Below are 20,777 nucleotides of genomic sequence, written 5' to 3' on the forward strand. Positions count from 1 at the left end.
CCCACCCCCCACCCCCGCCTTATTTGCTCTCTGTCTGCCTCTTAATTACTTTAGGCAGGCATATATCTTTCCTCCCTGACCCTGTGTTTATGATTTCCTTTTTCTCTCTTCTGTATTTTTATCTTCTCAGTTAAAAGCTATTCATGCTTAAGGATAGAATTCTTCAGAAAGCACCCTAAGCCAGGAGGTGGCTGGGGGAGGGAGAGTCACGGGCTCAGATGTCAGACACGCTCGAGTTCCAGCCCAGTTTGGCTATGACCAGCCTTCTGACCTTGGGCAAGTGACTCAAATTCTCTGAGCTTCAGTTCCTTCCCTATAAGATAAGGATGGTGATCTTTCCTCAGGAAGCATGAGGCTCATGCACGCTAACTCGAAGCTATAAAGGGTGTCATGCAGGGACTGTCTGTGGTAAGGGCTCCTTCCCCCTCCTAAGGGACCCATTGGTCTAATAAACATTTACTGAGAACCTCCTGTGTACCAGGCAGGGCACCTAGGCCTGGAGGGGACACAACAGATGCAGTGCCTCCCCTCATGAGGCGGTCGTGGAGGGAGCAGGTGCTGGTGGGAGTAGTATGGGGCTAGGGGAGCATCAAAGAGCGGCACCCACGGCAGGGTGCAGTGGGAAGGGCAGGGACACTTTTAACAGGAAGTGACCTAAAGATGGTAGACACTTAAGGGGAGGGAAGAGGGGACAGGGGGGCTGACAAGAGAAAGGAATGTACAGAGGGAAGCCTGGAACTCAGCCCAGGCCAGGGACTTTTAGAGACAAGAAATCACTGGATGGGGCAAGAGGAGATGTGGAAGCCAGAAGGTGGGGGCTGGAGGCTGGGGACAGAGGGAGGCAGGTCCCGCAGGGTCACAGTGAAGAGTTTAGACTTTTTCCCAAAAGCAAGAAAAGGGCATGATCAGCTGCTCGAGGCCACCCTAGTCACCTGTGGGGACAGAGTAGAGGTAGGTTAGCCTTAAGTGGGGGAACCCTCTGGATGGTGCCTGACCTGAGGAAGAAGCAGCAGAGGAGGGAAGTAGATAGGTTTGGACTGTTTGGCAAACACTAGGCAGGACGGGCTGGGAGATTACAGGTGGGAGAGGTGGAAGTTGGAGTCAGGGAGGACCCTCTGATTGAGTGGATGGATGGCGCCCTCACTGAAGTGGGGAGCATGGACCCAAGGTGGCAGAGGAACGCAGTGAGTGCTCAATGCTGAAAAGGAATCATGATTCACTGAACGGGGTGCTAATCCCAGTTATTTGTGACTTTAAAGACTGAAGCAAGCTTAATATCCAACAATAGAGGACTGATTAAACACATTTGGCACATGCATAATTTGGAATATTATAAAATCACTGATGATCGTGTTATAGGGAAAAAAATGCTCATGATTCATTGTTTTATTAAAAAATCAGTATATAAATTACATATGTAGTATAATCCCAGATTAGAAAAATAAAACCATATACACACACACAAACCAGCCACACACTCTAGAGAAAGCAGACTAGAAGAAAAAATACACTAAAAGACTCATGGTAGTTATAGTTGGATGTTGGAACTGTGGGTGACTTTTATTTCCTTCTCTATACCTTTTTTTAACATTGCTCATTTTTTTGCTATTATAATGTATCGATTATAAACTGAATAAATGGCAATTGATAAAATTAAAGACGAACTAATGAGGCAAGTCCACTCCATGGGAGGGGTGGGGGTAAGAGGGCATGAGATTTTCACCCGAAATTCTAAGTCTAAGGCTGTTCTTGCCTCCCCCGCACCTGAGAGGCGAGGCCTCTCAGCAGCCCAGCCCCACTGCCCTCTCCCCATATCTGTGCCGCAGATAGGCTCTTACTACGGGAGTGAGATCACTTCAGTGGACATCGACGGCGATGGTGTGACTGACGTCCTGCTGGTGGGCGCACCCATGTACTTCAGTGAGGGCCGAGAGCGGGGCAGGGTGTACGTCTACAACCTGAGACAGGTACTGCTGGCAGCCTCCCAGGGGCACCGGGGCCCTGCCTTCACTCTGGGATCCACGCGGTAAACTGGGTCACTAGAGAGGCCAGTGCTCGCCTGCTGAGCTAGGCCAAGGAAGATAGGAACCTCCTCTGTCGCTGGGCTTATGCGGCCAGAGAGGGGATGCTGGGGAAGATGCTGCAGATCAGAGGGGATCGTGACTCCGAGGCCCTCACCAAGTCCCCCTGAGCCTTTGCTTGCCCTTGGTCTTACAGAATCGGTTTGTTTATAATGGAACACTGAAGGACTCCCACAGTTACCAGAATGCCCGATTCGGGTCCTGCATCGCCGCAGTACAGGACCTCAATCAAGATTCCTACAACGACGTGGTGGTGGGAGCCCCTTTGGAGGACAACCACGGAGGTGCCATCTATGTCTTCCACGGCTTCCGAGGCAGCCTCCTCAAGACTCCCAAGCAGGTAGCACTGCTCCTGATCAATGGGCAGAGCTGGGACACAGAGCCCTAGTAGCCCATGCTCTGTCACTGGGCTCAAAGCTGTCTTCTGTGTCATCATCCAGGAAAGGATTCCAATCTGTCCTAGCTCAACTTACCTTGTGTGGAAATTGCGAAATGAGTGCATTCATCTTCAGGACCTTCCACATCACCCCTTTGGGCACCCTCTCCATGCTTAACTTTATCTCCCCAACAACAACCACAAAATCCCAGGGGCCCAAATCTCACTCCCTCCATGTGCACTCATGCACTTGGCCACAAATGGAGAACTTCTATCTAGGCTCTCTCTTCTTTAGAAATGCTTCATGCTAGAAACTTTGCTCACCTCAAAAGTGACCCATGCCAGGTCCCATCCCCTCATTTTTGCTTGTGTATGTTATTAGTAAGATAGTCTAATAGACCACGATTAGAGATACTGATGGGTTACCTGCCCAGTAACATGTATTTACAATTAACGGGGAACCCTTTTAAGACGCAATATTTTAGTCCAAAATAATGATAGGAATTTCAGGTGCCAGCACAGACCAGGAGAGGAGATTGCTTTGGGCTGGGGAAGCATCCTGATAATTTGAAACAGGCTCCCTCCAGAGCTCCCGATTGTATCCACCCCTTAGGGTGGCCCTGCCCCTCCCTGTGCTAACAGTGCCCAGTCCCAGCTTTTTCTCTCCACTCCCTAGAGAATTGCCGCCTCAGAGCTGGCTCCTGGCCTCCAGTATTTTGGCTGCAGCATCCATGGGGAACTGGACCTCAACGAGGATGGGCTTGTCGACCTGGCAGTGGGCGGCCTTGGCAACGCCGTGATTTTGTGGTTGGTTCCCCTGCTTTTCTTGACTCTTGGGCTCTCCTGAGGGTCGCAATGGATACAAGGTTTAAAAGATGTGCTTCAGTATCTTCGTGCCTTGTCTTTAATCATTGTCAGCCAAACTCACCCTGTTCTTATCCCATGGCGATTACAAATCTCCTTCTTATGGAATGACTACGTTATTTTGAAGTCCCAATTCCATTTCTCAATGGAGTTCTAAGATTTTCAAGCAATTTAGTATCAAATGCCCCTGTTAGAATTTGTCCTAAAAGTTCTAGCTCTTCAGGCATTTCTCCAACTTCAGCTTTTCGAGCTATTAAAGGGACAGGCTGAGCATATCCTTATCCGCTGGGAGGATCTCCCTTCTTCCCCAGTGTGAAAGTTTGTGTAATACAAAGATTTCTTTCCTCCAAGCCCTTCAGACTTCTTGTTTCCTTTTCCAGGGCCTCATTTCTGTACCAGCCCAACAGATATTTGCTATACTTCTGTACTCAGAGTCTATCCTTTGCAATGATCTACAGCTTAAAAAAAAAAAAAAAAAAGCTTTCTGAAAGTCTATATATTTTACCATGTGATATGTGTTGGCTGATTTTTGAGCCAAAAAAAATTATTTTTAATTTGAGCTTTTTCATATATTTTCTAGATATTTTTCATCATAAATCCAGTAACTTAAAGAAAAATTGTAAAATAAATCTCTCAGCGTTTAATCACCTGAACGTTACTACTATTAACATTTTAGCATATTTCTTTCCAACTTTTTTCCGTAAATGCAAATCACATTCTTCATACAGCTTAGAAAAGGCGTTAAACAGAGCTATCTTGTGACTTCACAGGGGCGATAAAGGAGGAGAGGATATGCTCTTGGGCCTCGAGAATATTACAATCACATTGAGAAATTCCTTAGTCCAGATTTTCTAGAAAACAGCTAAAATTTACTAATTCATGCTTTTGGGAAGAGGCCGGGGTCTTAAATCCCAGAAGCAGGAGTGAGAGCCAAAGGAAACTGAAACAGAAAAAGGAGCGCAGACGCGAGAGGGGCCTCGCCGAACAGGCCGAGTCTGCAGACTGTGCTCGGCACAGCTCCTTGCTTACAGTCTCTCCGGAGCAGGAAATAAAACCGCCGCTTCCTGCAACAGCCCACCAAGGGGGGCGGCGGGGGGTGGGGGGGAGGTCGGAGGAGGGTGGGCAGTGCATCTGCAGGCTCCTTTACCCCCCACTTGCCATTGCCAAAGCTTCAGCTGCTCCACAGCCCAGGCGGTGACCCCTGGCCCTCTAGGCCGCATTGGGGAACAGGGTCTGGCTCTCTTTGAAGGTCTGCTCTGCCTGTGGTGGCTCTTAGGTCTTCGGTGCTGGTGGCAGCAGCAACAGCAGCCTGGGCAGTTCAGGTCAATGCCAGCTTTCACTGTGTTAGTTCCAGCCAGGAAGCAAGACAGGTGACCAAGATCCAGAGTAGGAGGTAGACATGGCCTAGCCAGTCCTTAGGGTGACACATAAACTAAATCCGAAAGTTTACAGGAAACAAGATATGCACAAACGAGAGTGCACACATTCACCAAGGGAACCCCTCTCACAGAAAGGAGTGAATCAAGCTCTAGCTTCTGAGGGAGGTCTACACCAAAGTGCTGCCTGAGTAGTGATGAACTTGTGGGCTGAGCCTTCTGGGGAGACTTTATGGTCCAGCCCCACAGATCTCATACGTGACTGCCCGTTAGGATCACCTAGGGAGCTTTTAAAACTCTCACTGCTTAGGCTTTGCCCAGACCACATAACGCAGAATTTCTCGGGGAGGGGCCAGGCATCAGTAGTTTTTAAAGACTCCCCAGGTGTTTCTTTCCAATGGGTAGCCAAGTTTGAGAACCACTGGTGTGAGCTATTATGTTTGCACAGCACTCTACACTCTCTCACTTAACCAGCTTTGATTCTTACAATTCCCCTCAGGAGAGATCATGTGACCTGCCCAAGATCCCATAATGAACCAACAGAGCCAAGACTCAAATCCACCCTTTTCACTCCACAGCACTGAGGAGGCAGCACCCCTTATGCCAAGAAGAGCAGAATATTCACACTGACAATCATGCTGAAACTCTGAAGCATCTAAATCACACTACACTTATTTCTTTTGATATAAAAGCATGCTTTGGAAAGGCAATCAATACTCTTTCTTCCCTAACTATGTTTGGCTTAGACCAATAGAAGAATAAGTTTGTGTTTCCTTGGCTGCCTTGATGGGTAGTGGGACTCTCTAGCACAGGGAGTGGTTCCCTACTGTGTGGCTGCACATTGGACTCACCTGGGGAGTTTTAATGTCATGCTCTTCAAAGTGTGGTCCAGGGACCAATGGCATCAGTATTACCTTAGAGCTTGCGAGAAATGTAGTATCTGTGCCAGCCTATCAGATCAGGATCTGCATTTTCACAGATGCCCAGACGATATGCAAACGTATTAAAATTTGAGAAGCACTGCTTTAAGACATGTTGATGTTGATTCAACTTGACCTGGAGTGCAACTTGGGCACCAGGATTTTTAAAGCTCTCCAGATTATTCTAATGTATATCAGGGTTAGGAACCACAGCTCTAAAAGTGACGAGGAGACAGAAGGAAGTCGATATGGTTTGCAGCAAGGACAACAACGAAGGCTGCCTCAAGGGGCTAGGAGGTCGCTGAGCCCGCCCCTCAGCGCCTGTGCACACTTCTGTCCAAATCTTTGACATCTGGAGCCTCTCTCTGTTCTTCCAGCCCCCGAACCCCAACCCACACTCCAGTGGTGGTTTTGCAGATTTCACTCCCATCTGGCTCCTCACCTTTCCCCCAGGTCACAGCAGGGCTGCAATGTGCCCTGCCCCAGCCCAGCTACCCTTCCTCCTCCAGGTCCCGCCCTGTGGTTCAGGTCAATGCCAGCCTCCACTTCGAGCCACCCAAGATCAACATCTTCCACAGAGATTGCAAACGCAGCGGCAGAGATGCCACCTGCCTGGCCGCCTTCCTCTGCTTCACACCCATCTTCCTGGCACCCCATTTCGAATCGGCGACAGTTGGTAAACAAGGCCTCTCCCTCCTCCAGCTCCAGTCTCCCATATGGACTTCGGGATTGTTCTGTTCAAAACCTGGGCTTTTGCTGAGATGGGTTTTAAGTGCCAAGTCATACCTAGAGCCACCTTTGATAACTGCTAGATGCCCATTCAATACTCTAATTCCAAGAGATAGAGAGCGGGTATCATGCCAGGGAGAGCAGGCAAGGAGCAGCGGTGACCGATGAGGGAAAAGAAAGCCCAGGAAATAGATGGGCTCTGGAGTTTGGATCAAAACAGGGGACTGGAAGCAGTGGGACAGACTGGCATGTGGAAGCCATGGGATCAACCTGGGTGCAGAGGAAGAGTCAGACCCAGGAGAGGGAGCCGGAAACCAGGGCCCAGGCGGATAAAGACCCCATAGCAGTGGTCACTGCTCAGAGTGGGCATGAGTCTGCGGCAGGGCAGTTTTCTCCTGAGGGTCCATCACTTTTCAGCCAAGGCTGGGCTCAGACACCTGCTCATGGCAGCCCTGGGCCCAGGCAACCCCGGGAAGTGACAGCTGCAGATTCAGGACCAGGCTGGGCCCATGCAGAGAACGGGAACTATGCAGAGCTTCCCAGCCAAGGAGCAGGACCGACCAGATGAAGAGGAAAGAGGTGTCTAGGGGGGAAATGAGAACAGAGGCAGGCCTGGGGCCTGTGACTTTCTTTCAACTTCTATCTATAAAAGGAAAAAGATACAAGAATCTGGTGTATCCAAAAGGCTGGCTGGGGTACAGGAGAAGGGACTGAGCCTTTCTTGTAATTAGCAAAAGATCAGCCGATTAAAGGGGAGGAGGCCGCAGTCGTTCAACCCCAGAACAGATTATTTAAGTTTGAGGAGCTAGTGGGACGCTGGCGGGAGCTGGCCAGCCCTTTTTAGTGTGATGGGAACTGTCACCTGCAGAGGCTCTGACCTAGACACGATGGTATCCCAGAGCCAAGGGCGAGAGCTGGGAGGGGGAATGGGAAGAGGTGGAGAGGTGTGCTGACTCCAGGAGGGGCTCCAGCACGCACTGCCCTGAGCTCTCATCCTGTCTCTTCTCTTCTACCTCATTTGCTTTGCCCTCCATTTCTTCCTCTTTCTCTTTCCCGTCACTGTCAGCCCCATCTTCCCTCCTTCTCCTTCTGCCTCCCTCTTCTCTTCAATTCCTTCCTTTTCCCCTTTCTCACTGTATCACTTGCTTTCTGTGTGGAAGTTTCCTGTCCACACTGGGGCTCCTGAGGGAAGAGGAGCGTCTCTTCCCTGCCCAGCCTGGAGGGCTTCCTGGTGGAGGCTAACTTGCCAGAGGGTATTTTAAAAGAGAAGCAACAGTCTTGGGTAGAAATGTGGCTCTACCTTCATGGTCTTGCTCTCTCCTTCCTCTAGGCATCAGGTATAACGCCACCATGGACGAGAAGCGGTACACACCACGGGCCCACCTGGATGACAGTGGGGACCGATACACCAACAGGGCTGTCCTGCTCTCCTCTGGCCAGGAACACTGTGAGCGGATCAACTTCCATGTCCTGGTGAGCCTGACCCCCAGCAGCCCCACCAGTGGAGCCCAAGCTCCTACATGGAAGGGACAGAGAGTGGGAGGAGAGGCTGCCATGGGAGAGGCAAAGAGCTCAGCTGGTGCCAGCAGACCTCAGGGAAGCCAGCCAGTGGGCAGTGTCCCGGACCATGGCTGCCCCATACTCATGCCTCAGAGAAAAGGCCACTGGGGCGCACTGCCTACCACCTCACAATACTCTCCTCTGAAATCCCTTCTTCCCCAGCTTTCACATGCCCACCATTTCTTTAGCAGGAGATGACACGTGAGGAGGGGCTCAGGGAGGTTTAGAGGAGAGAACAGTGTCAGCCAGCAGGGACCATGGCTCAAAAGTAAATGATAAGCAGGCATAGGCTAAAAATGAAGATCCGGTACAGCAGGCCAGTGGTGTGGACTGGCTGGGAGGAGGGACAGAGACAGACCAGCCCGCAGAGAGGGAGAACCAGTGGGTTCCTGGTGCCTCGTTTTATGGATAAAGAAGATGAGAAGGTCACCTCATCCAGAAATCCCAAGTACCCAGGCCACAGCTCCAATCTCAGGGACATAAGCAGGGGCACTAAGAGCCTCTTCCCTCCCCCAAGTATGCAATGGGCAAAGTCAGAAAAGGGATGAGAAGTCCTCATGTCTGTTAACATAGTGCCCCATCTGATGTATCAGAGCGCTGCTTCTCAAGGTGTGGTCCCTGGGACCAGCAACATCCCCGTCACTTGGGAACTTGGTAAAAATGCACATTTTCAAGCCCCATCTCAGACCCACTGAATCAGGAACTTTGGAAGTGGGGCTCTGTTTTAACAGCCATTCCCCTCCCTGGATTCTGATGCAAGCTCAAGTTTGAGAGCCACTGCCTTAATCAAAGAAGCCATTCACGTCAGGATTTGAGTTCCCTAGAGGAGGTTTTTAAGGCAGCTCTGAGCATCCCCTTGTACCATCAGTACATAGGATGAAACTGAAACACCCTTATTTTGTTCACATGTTTGTTCATTCACTGATTTAACACTTATTAAGCCCTGTCACAGCGCTGGGACTTTGCTAAGAGGGAGGAAGACTGACACGCAATCAGATAGTTTGAATGCCACGTGGAAGTGGCAGTAGCGGTTTTGGACAGTGTGTGGGGATGGGTGCTGCCTGGCTTCCTGGAGGCCGAGATGTTGGGAAGATGGGTGCCTGGCCTTGAGGAATGAGCAGGATCTTGGTGAAACATCCACGCAGCCGCGTTGGGCGCCCAGGGCCCCTTTCCAGGAGACGCACCCTTCAGCACTCTTCCCCATTCCCCACTGGGAACCTCCATCTGCCCACGACAACTCCTTTACCCTGGGCTCATGCTGAGGGCCGACAGGACACTGCCCTCCCAGCTGAGGGAGATAAAGTCCCCTCTCAGTGGTCGTGGCCCAGAAATGGATGTTCCCTCTGCCCTGACCCCTGTCCTCATCCCCTCCTACCCAGGACACCGCTGACTACGTGAAGCCAGTGACCTTCTCAGTTGAGTATTCCCTGGAGGACCCCAACTATGGCCCCATGCTGGACGACGGCTGGCCCACTACCCTCAGAGTCTCGGTACGTACTGGCACATGAGGCACACAACTCTGGCACATACCTGACCCCTAACTCCTCTCAGAAGCCCAAACCAGAGTGACAAATACAAAAGAATTCCTCCCCTAGCACACCTTCCTTCCTCCCTTGTGACCCGTGCTGAACAATTTCTTGAGGGTAAGGACCACGCCTTCTCCTGTTCGAGCCCAGGATGAACACTGAGCGGGTCACAGGACCTGAAAATCACAGGACCAGAAAGAGCCTTAGATCTCAATCACTCATCTCCCTCATTTACAGACGAGGACACTGGAGGCCAGAGAGAGCCTGGTCTGCTGCTTTTTGAGTGACTAACAGACAATCCTCCCACCTGCTCTTAAGTATTCCAAAAATAGGTGGTTTTAGCCTCAACCTTGGCTGCGGCCACACCTTCAACCACGTTTTCTAATCCCTGACTGTAAGAGCATAAGAATTTTCTAGTATCTGACACTCAGATACCCCCTGAATCTACCATTTCATAAACATCCCACTCAAAGAATATGTCAGACAGTTATCAGTTTCCTCAGAGCTGTACAGAAAGAGCAGGCAAATTCTGTAAAATGGAATATCTTGTACCTGAACCCCGAGGATTCAGGAAACAACTTTAAAATACACCATGGTGCTCTTAAGACCATGACCTGTGAGGTCCACTCCTTGAGAATGTCTCTGAGAATTACTATGTAGAGGTTGGTTCCCAACCTTTTTGGCACCAGGGTCCGGTGCTCCTATGAGAATCTAATGCCTGATGATCTGAGGTGGAGCTGAGGTGGTGATACTAGCGCTGGGGAGCGGCTGCAAACACAGATGAAGCTTCGCTCGCTTGCCCACCGCTCACCTCCTGCTGTGCGGTCCAGTTCCCAACAGACCATGGACCAGGGGTTAGGGACCCTCGCTATAGAATCCAGCCAGCAAACACCAGTTTCAGATACTCACATTCTTACTTGTACTTCTCCGGCATAAAAGGACTCCAAAAGCAATGCTTCTAAAAATCCCCTCTCTGCTTCCATTCACCCGCCAGCTCCTCCAGCATCTCCATTCCCAGACCTCCCACGCTCTACAGCCCAACCCTCGAGCTTCACACCTTCCCCCTTTCCTCCTGCTTCTGCACCACAAACACATAAGAGAGGTTGCCTTAAAGTGCAGTTTAAGAGAGGGAGAGAAATCGACTGGCTAAGCTGGATCCTCATTAGCAAGCCAGGAGAGGAGAAAAGCTGGTGCACTAAGTCATTAATATTTTTCTCCATCAACAGTTAATTACAAGGCCATGACAGCAAATGAATGAGTGAGTACATGTCACTCGACCTACAAGCATGTGGAAGCCCACGATGCAGATTAACGTGTAGGGTACTCTCTGCTCTGACACTGATGATCTCAATGCAAGGTGGTGACAAGGGTCATAGGCCAGATGGAAATGCTCAGAGGAAGTGTAATTGAGTAATGAGAGGATAGGTCAGGGGGGCTTTCTGGCGGAGGTGGCTTTTAACTAGACTTTAAAGGATAGACAGGATTCAGACAGGCGGTGATGAGAGGATGGGCTTTTATTCTAGGAGAGCTGACAGTATAACCAAAGTATGGAAGTGGAAAAAGGCAGGACGAAAGGCTATGTAGAGAAAAGGTGAGAAATAGAGCTGAAAAAGACAGTCTGGGGCTTTGAATAGGAGCCAGATTTCTAGAAATCTTGTTAATCTGGATTTATAGCCCCCGGCAATTAGAAACATTCTTCCCATCACTCTTCTACAAATTCTCCTTTAGCATCTACTAAATATCCGGCACAGCTCTAGTGCTGTAAAATCTCATGTTTTAGGGGAATGACCATTCCATATAGTTAAGTGGAATGGTTGCTTATCATGTTAAATTATTCCTTTTAATAAACTGAATAGAAATATCCCCAAAGGTTATTATGTTAGTTTTCACACATCTTACAGTATGCTGGGCAGGGGTGTGAGGTATTTTATGGGAGATTTTAAATCACCAAGATGACGTAGGTGCTAGAATACAGTGAAGCTCCCAAGGGCTACCAAAGTATCTTGAACTATGTCACTTTACAGAATGGCCTCACTTTGTCCTGCTTCATCTGGCTCTGCTGTCTTCTTTCCTAGCTACTATTATGATATGCCTGCCTTCAGCTGCAAATCCATCACATGATGGGGAAGCCGAAGGGTGGGCTTGATAGAACCGTGTCTAAATTACGAGCACATGGCTCCGAGTGAGAGCTAGGGAGCTTGCCTTTGAGGAGAGTTCATGAATTTAAGATATGTGTGGCCTTTGTGACACCCATTTCCCCTCCCCTGGGTTCGAGCTGCGTTCTTGGTAGTGACGGTTGTGTCTCCTCAGCTCCAGACTTGAGCACCCAACTGCCTGCTGCGCATTTCACCAGAGGTGCTTCAAACTCGATATGCCCCCAAAATGAACTCCTCTACTTAATCTCTCCATTTATGAATGAAGGGTGCAGCCATCCTTCCAGACACTAAAAAAGAAACGCAGCCAACATCCTGGACCTTTTCTCCCTTAGCCCTGATGAACTCCAGGACTATTGATCCCATCTCTGAGGTCCTTGACCTGTCTTCTCCTCTGCACACCCACTGCCACACTGACACCATCATCATCTCCTGCATGAACATTGCAGCAGTCTCCTCAGTGGTCTCCCTGCTCCTTGTCTTGACCCTTCAAGTTCATCCACCCATGGCAGCCAGAGGGAGCCTTCAATACACAGGTCTGGCAGGACACTCCGCTGTCAAAAGCGATCAGTGGTTCCTATCAGTTGCAAGGCGTGACCCTAAGGCCCTTAAGAATTGGCCCCTGCCCATCTCTCCATCTCCTCCATTAAACTACTTGCCATTTCCCAAACTCACCATGCTGTTTCATGCCTCAGGACCTTTGCACAGGCTTATCCTTCCTCCTGGAACTCTGACCTACTGTCACTTCCCCGAAGCCTTCTCTGACTATCTAAAGACCTAAATAACTCCTCTCCCTCTGGTCCATCCAGCTAACTTGGTCATCCTTCAGAACTCTGACCTACTGTCACTTCCCTGAAGCCTTCTCTGACTATCTAAAGACCTAAATAACTGTTTCTTCCCCTCTGCCTCTTCTATTCATCATTCAGATTTCTATTTGTTTGCACATTTCACACTATAATTATTTGTTCACACACCAATCTTCCCCATGAGCTGAGAGCAGAAGCCACGTCTTCCTCACCCTATAGCCCCAGTACCAAAGACTTTGCCACCTCCCCACCCCACCCCCGCCACAGTAGATAATCGATAGATGTTCACTGGAACTGCTCTGCTGGGTATGTGGATATTTTGTGCAACCGGCTCAGTTAAAAACTAAAAGGGACCTAGAGGGAGTTGAATTTTGAACCACGTTTTGAAGAAGGGAGTAGCTATGCAAAAGCATGAGAAATAACAGCGTGGTGTCTGTGAAAAGGGCAAAAAAGTTGGAGCCCCTGTCTAGTATGGCGGAGGGTGAAGCTGGTATAATGTGGTGGTGAGGGTTGGCCCGCAGCAAAGGCGGGGATCCAGGCTGTGCATTCCCTATCCAGCTGCCCACCCCCGGCTCTCCTTGACCCAGGTGCCCTTCTGGAATGGCTGCAATGAGGACGAGCACTGTGTCCCTGACCTCCTGCTGGATGCCCGCAGTGACCTGCCCACAGCCATGTGAGTTGGTTCCTCCCTGCCCCCACCCTGACTCCTCTTTCTTCCCTGCTGGTGGAGCTGGAGCTCCCTGGGCCCTGGATTATCTCCTACACATCCTTCTCACAGGCAGTGTGAATCAATACGAACTTAGAGCCTGGGTCTAGTCCAGGCTCTGCCTCTAACTCCTGTGTGTCCTCAGGCAATGCTTCCCTCTCTGGGCCTCAGTTACCTACTCTGTAAAATGAATGCTAGTCTAATCCAACCTCTTCCAAATTTGGATTTCTTTCTCTGAAGCTCATACTACAAAACAGATAAAAGGTGGAGACCAGGGACCTAGAGATCCAGGTAGTCATCCTCCAGCCACCAGATTAGGTGACCTTTAAGGGTCATTGACTGACCACTTGAGCTCCACACTAAGGAGACTAGCAGAGGGTGCCCATAATCACCTGGAAGAAACAAAACAGCATACAGGAAAAATAAGAAACAATATCCTATTTTACACTTATATAATAATTTTCAAATAATTTATGCTCAACTTTTCCCCAACTATGAGATGATTTAGATAGAAGACATATATACCATGACATACATAATAAATAGAAATAGCACATCAAACATTACAGAAAGATAAAAAAGCAAATATTCCAATCACTTAGGCTAATAATTAGAATTATCTCTACGTTAAGCTCTGAGCTTCCTGGCAGCCAAAGCCAAAAGGGAAACAAGTTGAGTAGAGAGGTGATACATGAGTAGTGAGGTCTACCCATGCAGTCCCCATTCCATCGGCCTGATTCCTGGTTGTCTCTTTCCCACAGGGAGTACTGCCAGAGGGTGCTGAGGAAGCCTGCTCAGGACTGCTCTGCATACACACTGTCCTTTGACACAACGGTTTTCATCATAGAGAGCACACGCCGGCGAGTGGCAGTGGAGGCCATGTTGGAGAACAGGGGCGAGAACGCCTATAGCACAGTCCTAAATATTTCACAGTCAGCAAACCTGCAATTTGCCAGCTTGATTCAGAAGGTAAGACCATGGAGACCTGCCTGGCATGCCTGAGGCAAAGGGCAGAGGCAGGAGAGGAACGTCCAGACTTCTCCTAGAGATTCTAATTGATCCAGTCTGCAGTGGGGCCTGGATCAGTGTTCTTTTCGAGCTGCCCAGGTGAAATCAGTGTAGCCAAGGCTGAGAACCACTGATAGAGGGGAATTTGAGCCCTCTGGGAATGTGTGGAGGGATGTCCTTCAGCCTCTGTCCTTGGTCCTCATGTGTACGCACACGCACAAACACACACACACCCTACGCATGTGCACACCAATGCATTCACACCCTCTGCCTATGGTTTATCCTCGGCTTTCTCAGAAGGGTACCTCGAACGAGAATCAGAACAGGTTACTCCCACTTTAAAGCCTCCCATTATTCCCAGTTGCTTTCACAACAAATTCCAAACTCCTTATTGTGCTCTTCCCCACCCACCACCTGCTTCGTCTGCCCTCACTCCCATACCCTTAGCCGCACCAGCCCCTGCCGTTTCCTAGCACACCTCCTCCTTCAAACCGGGGTCCTGCCCACCACGGTCCCCTGCCCAGGACTCCCTCTCTATTCTGCCCAACAAGCTCTGGCTTCTTCTTGGTGCCTGCTATCAAGAGTCCTGAACCAGACAGTGGTGGGAGGACTCGAAGGGGGTGGAGCCACAGCAAAAGAGGAAAGAGAAAGAAGCACTGCCTGCAAGTCCCGTGGCATCAGAGGCTCCGGGGGAACTCCCGACCACCACCAAAAGCTTTATTTCATGGCTCAGAGAGATGTCTAGTGGAAAGATGTGTGGTCAGTTAAAGGGCCACCAAGCCAGAGGGAGGCAAAACGGCCAGTCTGGAGAGCATTCGAATCCCAGCTCTGTGCCACTTTCCAGCAGTCTGAGCTAGTAACCATCTCTGGGCCTCAGTGCCCCCACCTGTAGGCAGGATGATAAGTCCTGCGTCCCAGGTTGATACAGAGGGACTGACAAAGCATATGCTGGAGCACCTGCCCACTCTCTTCACAACCCAGCAGCGCTGAGCACGCCGAGCCTCCAGGCTTCCAGGGTCAGAGAGCCTGTGTCACAGCTTCGGCACGAGCGGTGGACGGTGAGGGCGACCCCCAGACCTGGGTCTTAGGCCCTGTCTGACTGCTGCCCCATGTCTCCCACTTGCCCCAGGATGACTCCGATGGCAGCATCGAGTGTGTGAACGAAGAGAAGAGACTCCACAAGAAAGTCTGCAACGTCAGCTACCCCTTCTTCCGGGCCAAAGCCAAGGTTGAGACTGGGGGCAGTTCAGGGAGGGTCTAGGGTGGATATTGGGAGGCACTGGGAGGCAAGAGAAATGAAAATGAACAGAGCGGGGAATTGGAGAAGGTAGGTGAGGCCTGAGTGTAGGTTTTAAGTGTGTTGGTTTTTCCCATGCAGTGACATTCAAACGACCTAACCAGCCAGGCCCAGGAGAATACCCAGGCCCGTTCACCTCAGGACAGTCCTACCACTCCCATCCTACCACGCTCAGCCAATTATCTCACTGTCCTTTGTCCTAACAAGTTTTGTAAATGTCCAGCCTCTGTCATCGTGCTATGCGTGGGGAGAAAAATTAACATTTCCCAAGCACCTACCATGTGCTTAAAAGTACATATGACAAAAGTGTAGGGTGTGTGAAGGGAGAAGCAAATTTGCAGGGGAAAGGAGGTAAACAGCAGATCTTGGGGGCGTTTACCCCAGGCAGTGGGTAGCTACCAAAGATTCTGGAGCAAGAGAAGACCTAACTGAGGCCAAGCTACTTGTGAAGCAGGAGTCAGGTGGAGGGGAGCTCGACGCAGAAGCCAGCTAGAGAGCAGCAGTGTGTCCCCAGGAGCAGGATCCGCAAGGCTGGATAAGGGGGAGAGATAGGGGAGAGGGGTTAGGGCTCCTTATAAAAGAACCTCCCCAGGGGGACACAAGTCAAGATTGTAGTTTGGGGGTGAGGCTCTGACAAACCAGGAGCTTTAGAGTGAAGTCCCAGGGCAGGTAGCACACAGCACGAGCTCCCCATCCCACTCTGCCGTTCCATGGCAGAAGGGGGGCCCAGGGTTCCTGGGGAACTCCCAGGGTGTCAGACCTCAGAATAGCACAGGGGTCAGTGCAAAGCCCCAGTACCACCTCCCAAGTGGGGGAAAAGGCAGCGAGGAGGGTCAGATGTTACAGGGCCACAGTCAGGGACCCAGCTCACACTCTAGGGCAAAGGCCAAGGGAAGCGGCAAGCCAGGGCCAATAGAGTGGTAGGCGGGCTGCTGGACAAAGAGGGAGGTGCCTTGTTGACCTGCTGGGTGTCCCTAGGCAGCCATCACCCTTCTCCAGGCCTCACCACCTCCTTATGCAAGAACAAGGGGTGGATGGTGTTGTGTTACCAGTTGATTCTGGCCCCCGCACCCTGTGGCCTCCCTGGGAAAATCCTACAGAAAGAGTCTGAAGTTAGATTTGCTGCATTCTAGTCACTTTTAGTTAAAAATAAAAACAAAAGACGAGGAAGGCAGGGGGCTGCCCCACAGCCAAGAAACCTCATCAGAGGAGCGGTCATCTGACTGTGTTCTCCTTAGCAGCTCAGCTCACTAACACCTGATCCTCCCTCCCCCAGCTCACTCCCAGCCAGCAGGCCCACCCTAGCGGGTTGGGGGGCTGTGGCGTGGGCCAGGCCTAGTCCGGACAATACCCGTCCATGCAGCTCCCAGCCGCCCCAGCTTTAGTGACTTCTTCCTTGCAGGTGGCTTTCCGTCTAGATTTCGAGTTCAGCAAATCCATCTTCATGCACCACCTGGAGATCCAGCTCACAGCCGGCAGGTCAGGACCTTGGCTGCTCCTTCTTCCTCCCAGTTCATTTCTTCTGGGTCCTGTTCTGCTGCTAGGAACTTCCTCTCTCTGAACTGAAACTCTCGCCAAGCCAGTTTCCTAACTGACCTACCCGGGAGGGCCCCTGGTCAGTCCTCGAGCGTGAGCCAACCTGCTGTCTGCTGTGCTGCCATCATTCATCTTTGGGCAGCTTTATACAGTATTTTATGTCACAGCTATTTAAAACCCTATAGTTATAAAGCTCTGTACATATACTATCTCACTTATTCCTCACCGCAGGCCCGTAAGACAGGCAAAGCAGGAGTTATTCCCCACCCCTCCTCCCAAGTTATAGATAAGAAGAGGGAGATTCAGAGAGGTTGAGTGAATTTCCCAGTGACATACAGCATGTAAATAGTACACTGAGCTGAACTTTTGTTATCATACTCCTTGTCCGGGGCTCTTTCTGTCCTGGTAACCTCTCTCCCCTTGGAAAATTTTTCATTTTTAAAAGAAATTCTCTTACTCTGTGTAGGTCTCTCGGTCTCTCTCCCAGGGAGTTCGCTATAAGTTGACACGGCGGCCACGCTGTGTCAGTAATAAACATGTGCCTTTCTTTTTCACAGAATCACCTCTGTGAGGGAAGAGAGAGAGGCAGGAAGGGATTCTAACTACTCTGGAGCCTTGTAAACAGCCAAAACCCTCCTGAGAACGTCTCCACACAGAGAAATAAATACTGCAGGCAAACTGAACACCAACATTCTAACACACACACACACACACACACACACACACACACACGCACGCACGCACACACGCACACACACACCAGAGATCACCAGAGGGAGCACTGTAGATCAACACACCAGCATGTGCCGTAGTTAAACAAATTGTGCATTTTGGTGGAATTCTCACTTGACATGAGACAGTTTGTCAGATGTATCAGGGCCCCCCTTCTGCCCTTCCTGCTTGTAGAAAACACAGCTCCGTTCTCACAGAAAAATGCATGTACTTGCACAGCTGCAGATGTTTGTGACTCAGGCATGTGTGTGTGTTCAGGTGTCACCTTTCTACCTAAACCTCTATGCCAGCGTAAAGCTTTCAAAGGGAACGAAACTCAGTGTGCATAACGAGAGGGAATCGTATCTTTTTACGTCCGAAATTATTTGCCCTGGTCATTCTTGGTGCTCAGCTGGAAAGGGCAGCACATTTGACAAAAATGCCTCCAATGTCTCCTAATTTCACCCTCTGGCCCTTTCAAGGTGGCAAAGCACCCTCGGCCAACCTGTGGGAGCTGCTCCCCCAGTCAGCTCCGGAGTGATGGTTCAAGGATAAATAAACCACTCTACTAGGAATTCCTCATCGTCTTCCCCTCACTAGAACAGAGCGAGCAGCCTTTGTCCCACAGGCATCACCTCCGTTTGGGCCTATGGCACAGGATTTGCTCTGCTGACCAATGAGGGGGCTCAGGGAGGAGGGCTCACAGGCAGCAGTGGCCAAGCCCACACAGTCCTACCAGCTTCCACCTAGTCTTTCCCTGCCCCACACTGGCCTGGATGTACTGCACCTCAACAGGCGGCAGGAAAAGCTGATGACAGCAGTTCCCCTGCCGCCCTGGCTTTTCCCTCCCCGGGAGAGACTTCGGGCTCCCTCACTGGCTGTTCGAGTGCTTAGGAGCCCTGGAGCAGCCAGGGTGCTCCTTCCCAGTCTGGCTTAGATGTTTCCTGTTGCAGAGAGCCAGTCGATGTACTGGCTGAGCTGGGTGGAGGGAGGGCCAGCTCCTTCCTGACCACACCACCTGGCTCTCCTTGCAGTGACAGTGATGAGGAGGAGAGCACCAAGGAAGACAACACAGTCCTCCTGCGCTTCCACCTCAAATATGAGGCCGACATCCTCTTCACCAGGTGGGCCAGGGCCCCAGGGGAGGGGAGGTATAGGAGGAGTGATGCCTAAGATGGGGCACCCTCTGGAGGGACCTGATAGGTTTGCAGGTCCCAGGGGCCGGGCCCTAGTGCCAAGGACTTACGAGATGGATCCAAAGGTGTCCCTGAGGAACCAGAGAGTACAGCTCCCTCATCTATGGCAGGGAGGTGGTGTCAAAACAAGAGACACAGGCCTGGCCCCCAGGAAGCTCTTAGCAGTGGCAAAGGGGGAGGGCCAGGGCAGCAGGAGGTATCCACCCCAGGTGCACACAATAAGTAGGGCCCCAGGAGGTATCCACCCCAAATCCTACTAAGTTCTTCTGCTTCTCATTACCACCTTGGCCCAGCAATTCTAAACAGTGTCAGTGAGAAAACGTTCCTCCCCGGGCAGATTGCTCCCACTGCCCACACCCCTGGGTGTGCCACTGTCCCCAAGTCTATCCTCTGAGAGCTCCCAGGCAGATGGAGACATCTGGACAAAACAGCAAACACAGAGAAAGAAAGTTCAGGCCTTCCCTTGAACTTTCTCATAAGAACTTGACCACCGCTGGAAGCTGGAACGGTGCACACTGGGCGAGTTCATGCTCAAAAGAGACCACACCCCTGGGCAGAGAAGCTAGGGCAGGCATGGCAAATAACTGGCACTTCTGGCTGGTGCCCATCCCACACACCAGGCAGACATTGCTAATGGATGTCAGCATTTATTCCTAGAATCTTTCCCAACACGGTGCTCTCAGAGGACTCAAGAGGAAACCTATTTTCTGTGGTCTAGGGGGAGGCAGGCCCATGCCCACTCCCTCTTTCGTTCATTTATCCATCTAGCCAACACTGACTGAGCTCACGGCGGCCCTGTCCTCTGTCCCTGCAGGAGCAGCAGCCTGAGCCACTATGAGATCAAGCCCAATAGCTCCCTGGAGAGATATGATGGCATTGGGCCTCCCTTCAACTGCATTTTCAAGGTAAGCCTGGCGGGGAACCAGACCAAGAGTGAAGGACAGGAGCTGAGGACCCCCATCTAGGAAAGGAGGGATCTGAAACCATTGTTAGTGCTTGGAGTCGCCTTGACCCTACCACCCACCCACAGAGAGTACAAGTCACTTCCCCTCTCTGGGCCTCTCGGTCCTCATCTGGAAAATAATGGGGCTGGACTGGGAGGACATATCAGTGAAAATTAGGTGTAACTTCATGCAGGGTTGGGTCTCCCGTCTTTCTCTTCCAAACATCCCCAACATGTAATTACTAGCCTCAAGTTCACCTCACAATCCAAAAGGGCTGCAACTCGAGCCATCACGTTCTCATTCCAGGCAGCAGGAAGAAGGAAGGGATGGAGAGCATGTCCTCCCTACTAAGGGATGAACTCTTTGGCAGTGCCTCACACTTACAGTTCTCTCTCATTGCTCACTGAATGTTCGATTTAGCTGTAAGGGAGCCTAGAAAACACGGCTTTTCATCTTGGTTTCTGTCACTAAGGAAGGCATAGAAGGAGAATTAGGAGGCAGCTAAGCAGTCTGTGCCACAGTGGGCCCCACAATCTCCCCGACCCCTGAACTGCTATGTGGACAGCTGCCTGGGGGCGATACAATGAGACCTGGATGGCTCCTCCAAGAGAGGTTTAGTAACCTGCCCAAGGCCACACAGCTCAAATGTGGTGGCAGCCCCAGGTTATATTCCTGGTCTTTCTGATTCCAAACCCTGCTTGTAATCACTGTGGCTCTGACACCTAATGTGCCACAACTAGAATGTGAACTTTCACACACTATTTACATCTCTCATTAATTAATGATTATCTCTCATAATAAATTAATTGTAGTCACCATCTCCACCCCCGGGGCAGCCACCAGTATCAGGCACCAAAACCCCCCAGAGCCAAGAGGAGTTAAAAATGGAAGTGACCCTTGCTCTCTAGCCTCATGGACCCCCACTGACCCGTCCTCAGCCTGCAGGAGCCCACCCCTTTCAAAATCTCTGCACCTCCCCACTCCCCCC

General features: G+C 50.8%; 1 protein-coding gene across 1 annotated transcript in view; it reads left to right on the forward strand.

The window, feature by feature from the left end:
• ITGA11 (integrin subunit alpha 11) overlaps window positions 1-20,777 on the forward strand; it is a 111,618-nt gene that overhangs the window by 82,865 nt on the left and 7,976 nt on the right. The window contains exons 13-24 of the mRNA XM_015595883.2: window positions 1,827-1,967; window positions 2,218-2,421; window positions 3,134-3,264; window positions 6,127-6,293; window positions 7,677-7,819; window positions 9,286-9,396; window positions 12,979-13,064; window positions 13,859-14,066; window positions 15,235-15,333; window positions 16,805-16,881; window positions 18,684-18,773; window positions 19,660-19,750. Of these exons, the coding sequence (XP_015451369.1) occupies window positions 1,827-1,967; window positions 2,218-2,421; window positions 3,134-3,264; window positions 6,127-6,293; window positions 7,677-7,819; window positions 9,286-9,396; window positions 12,979-13,064; window positions 13,859-14,066; window positions 15,235-15,333; window positions 16,805-16,881; window positions 18,684-18,773; window positions 19,660-19,750 (1,548 nt within the window). The remainder of the gene's footprint in view (window positions 1-1,826; window positions 1,968-2,217; window positions 2,422-3,133; window positions 3,265-6,126; window positions 6,294-7,676; window positions 7,820-9,285; window positions 9,397-12,978; window positions 13,065-13,858; window positions 14,067-15,234; window positions 15,334-16,804; window positions 16,882-18,683; window positions 18,774-19,659; window positions 19,751-20,777) is intronic.

This window comes from Pteropus alecto, unplaced genomic scaffold, assembly GCF_000325575.1.
Source record: "Pteropus alecto unplaced genomic scaffold, ASM32557v1 scaffold86, whole genome shotgun sequence".
Classification (NCBI taxonomy): domain Eukaryota; kingdom Metazoa; phylum Chordata; class Mammalia; order Chiroptera; family Pteropodidae; genus Pteropus; species Pteropus alecto.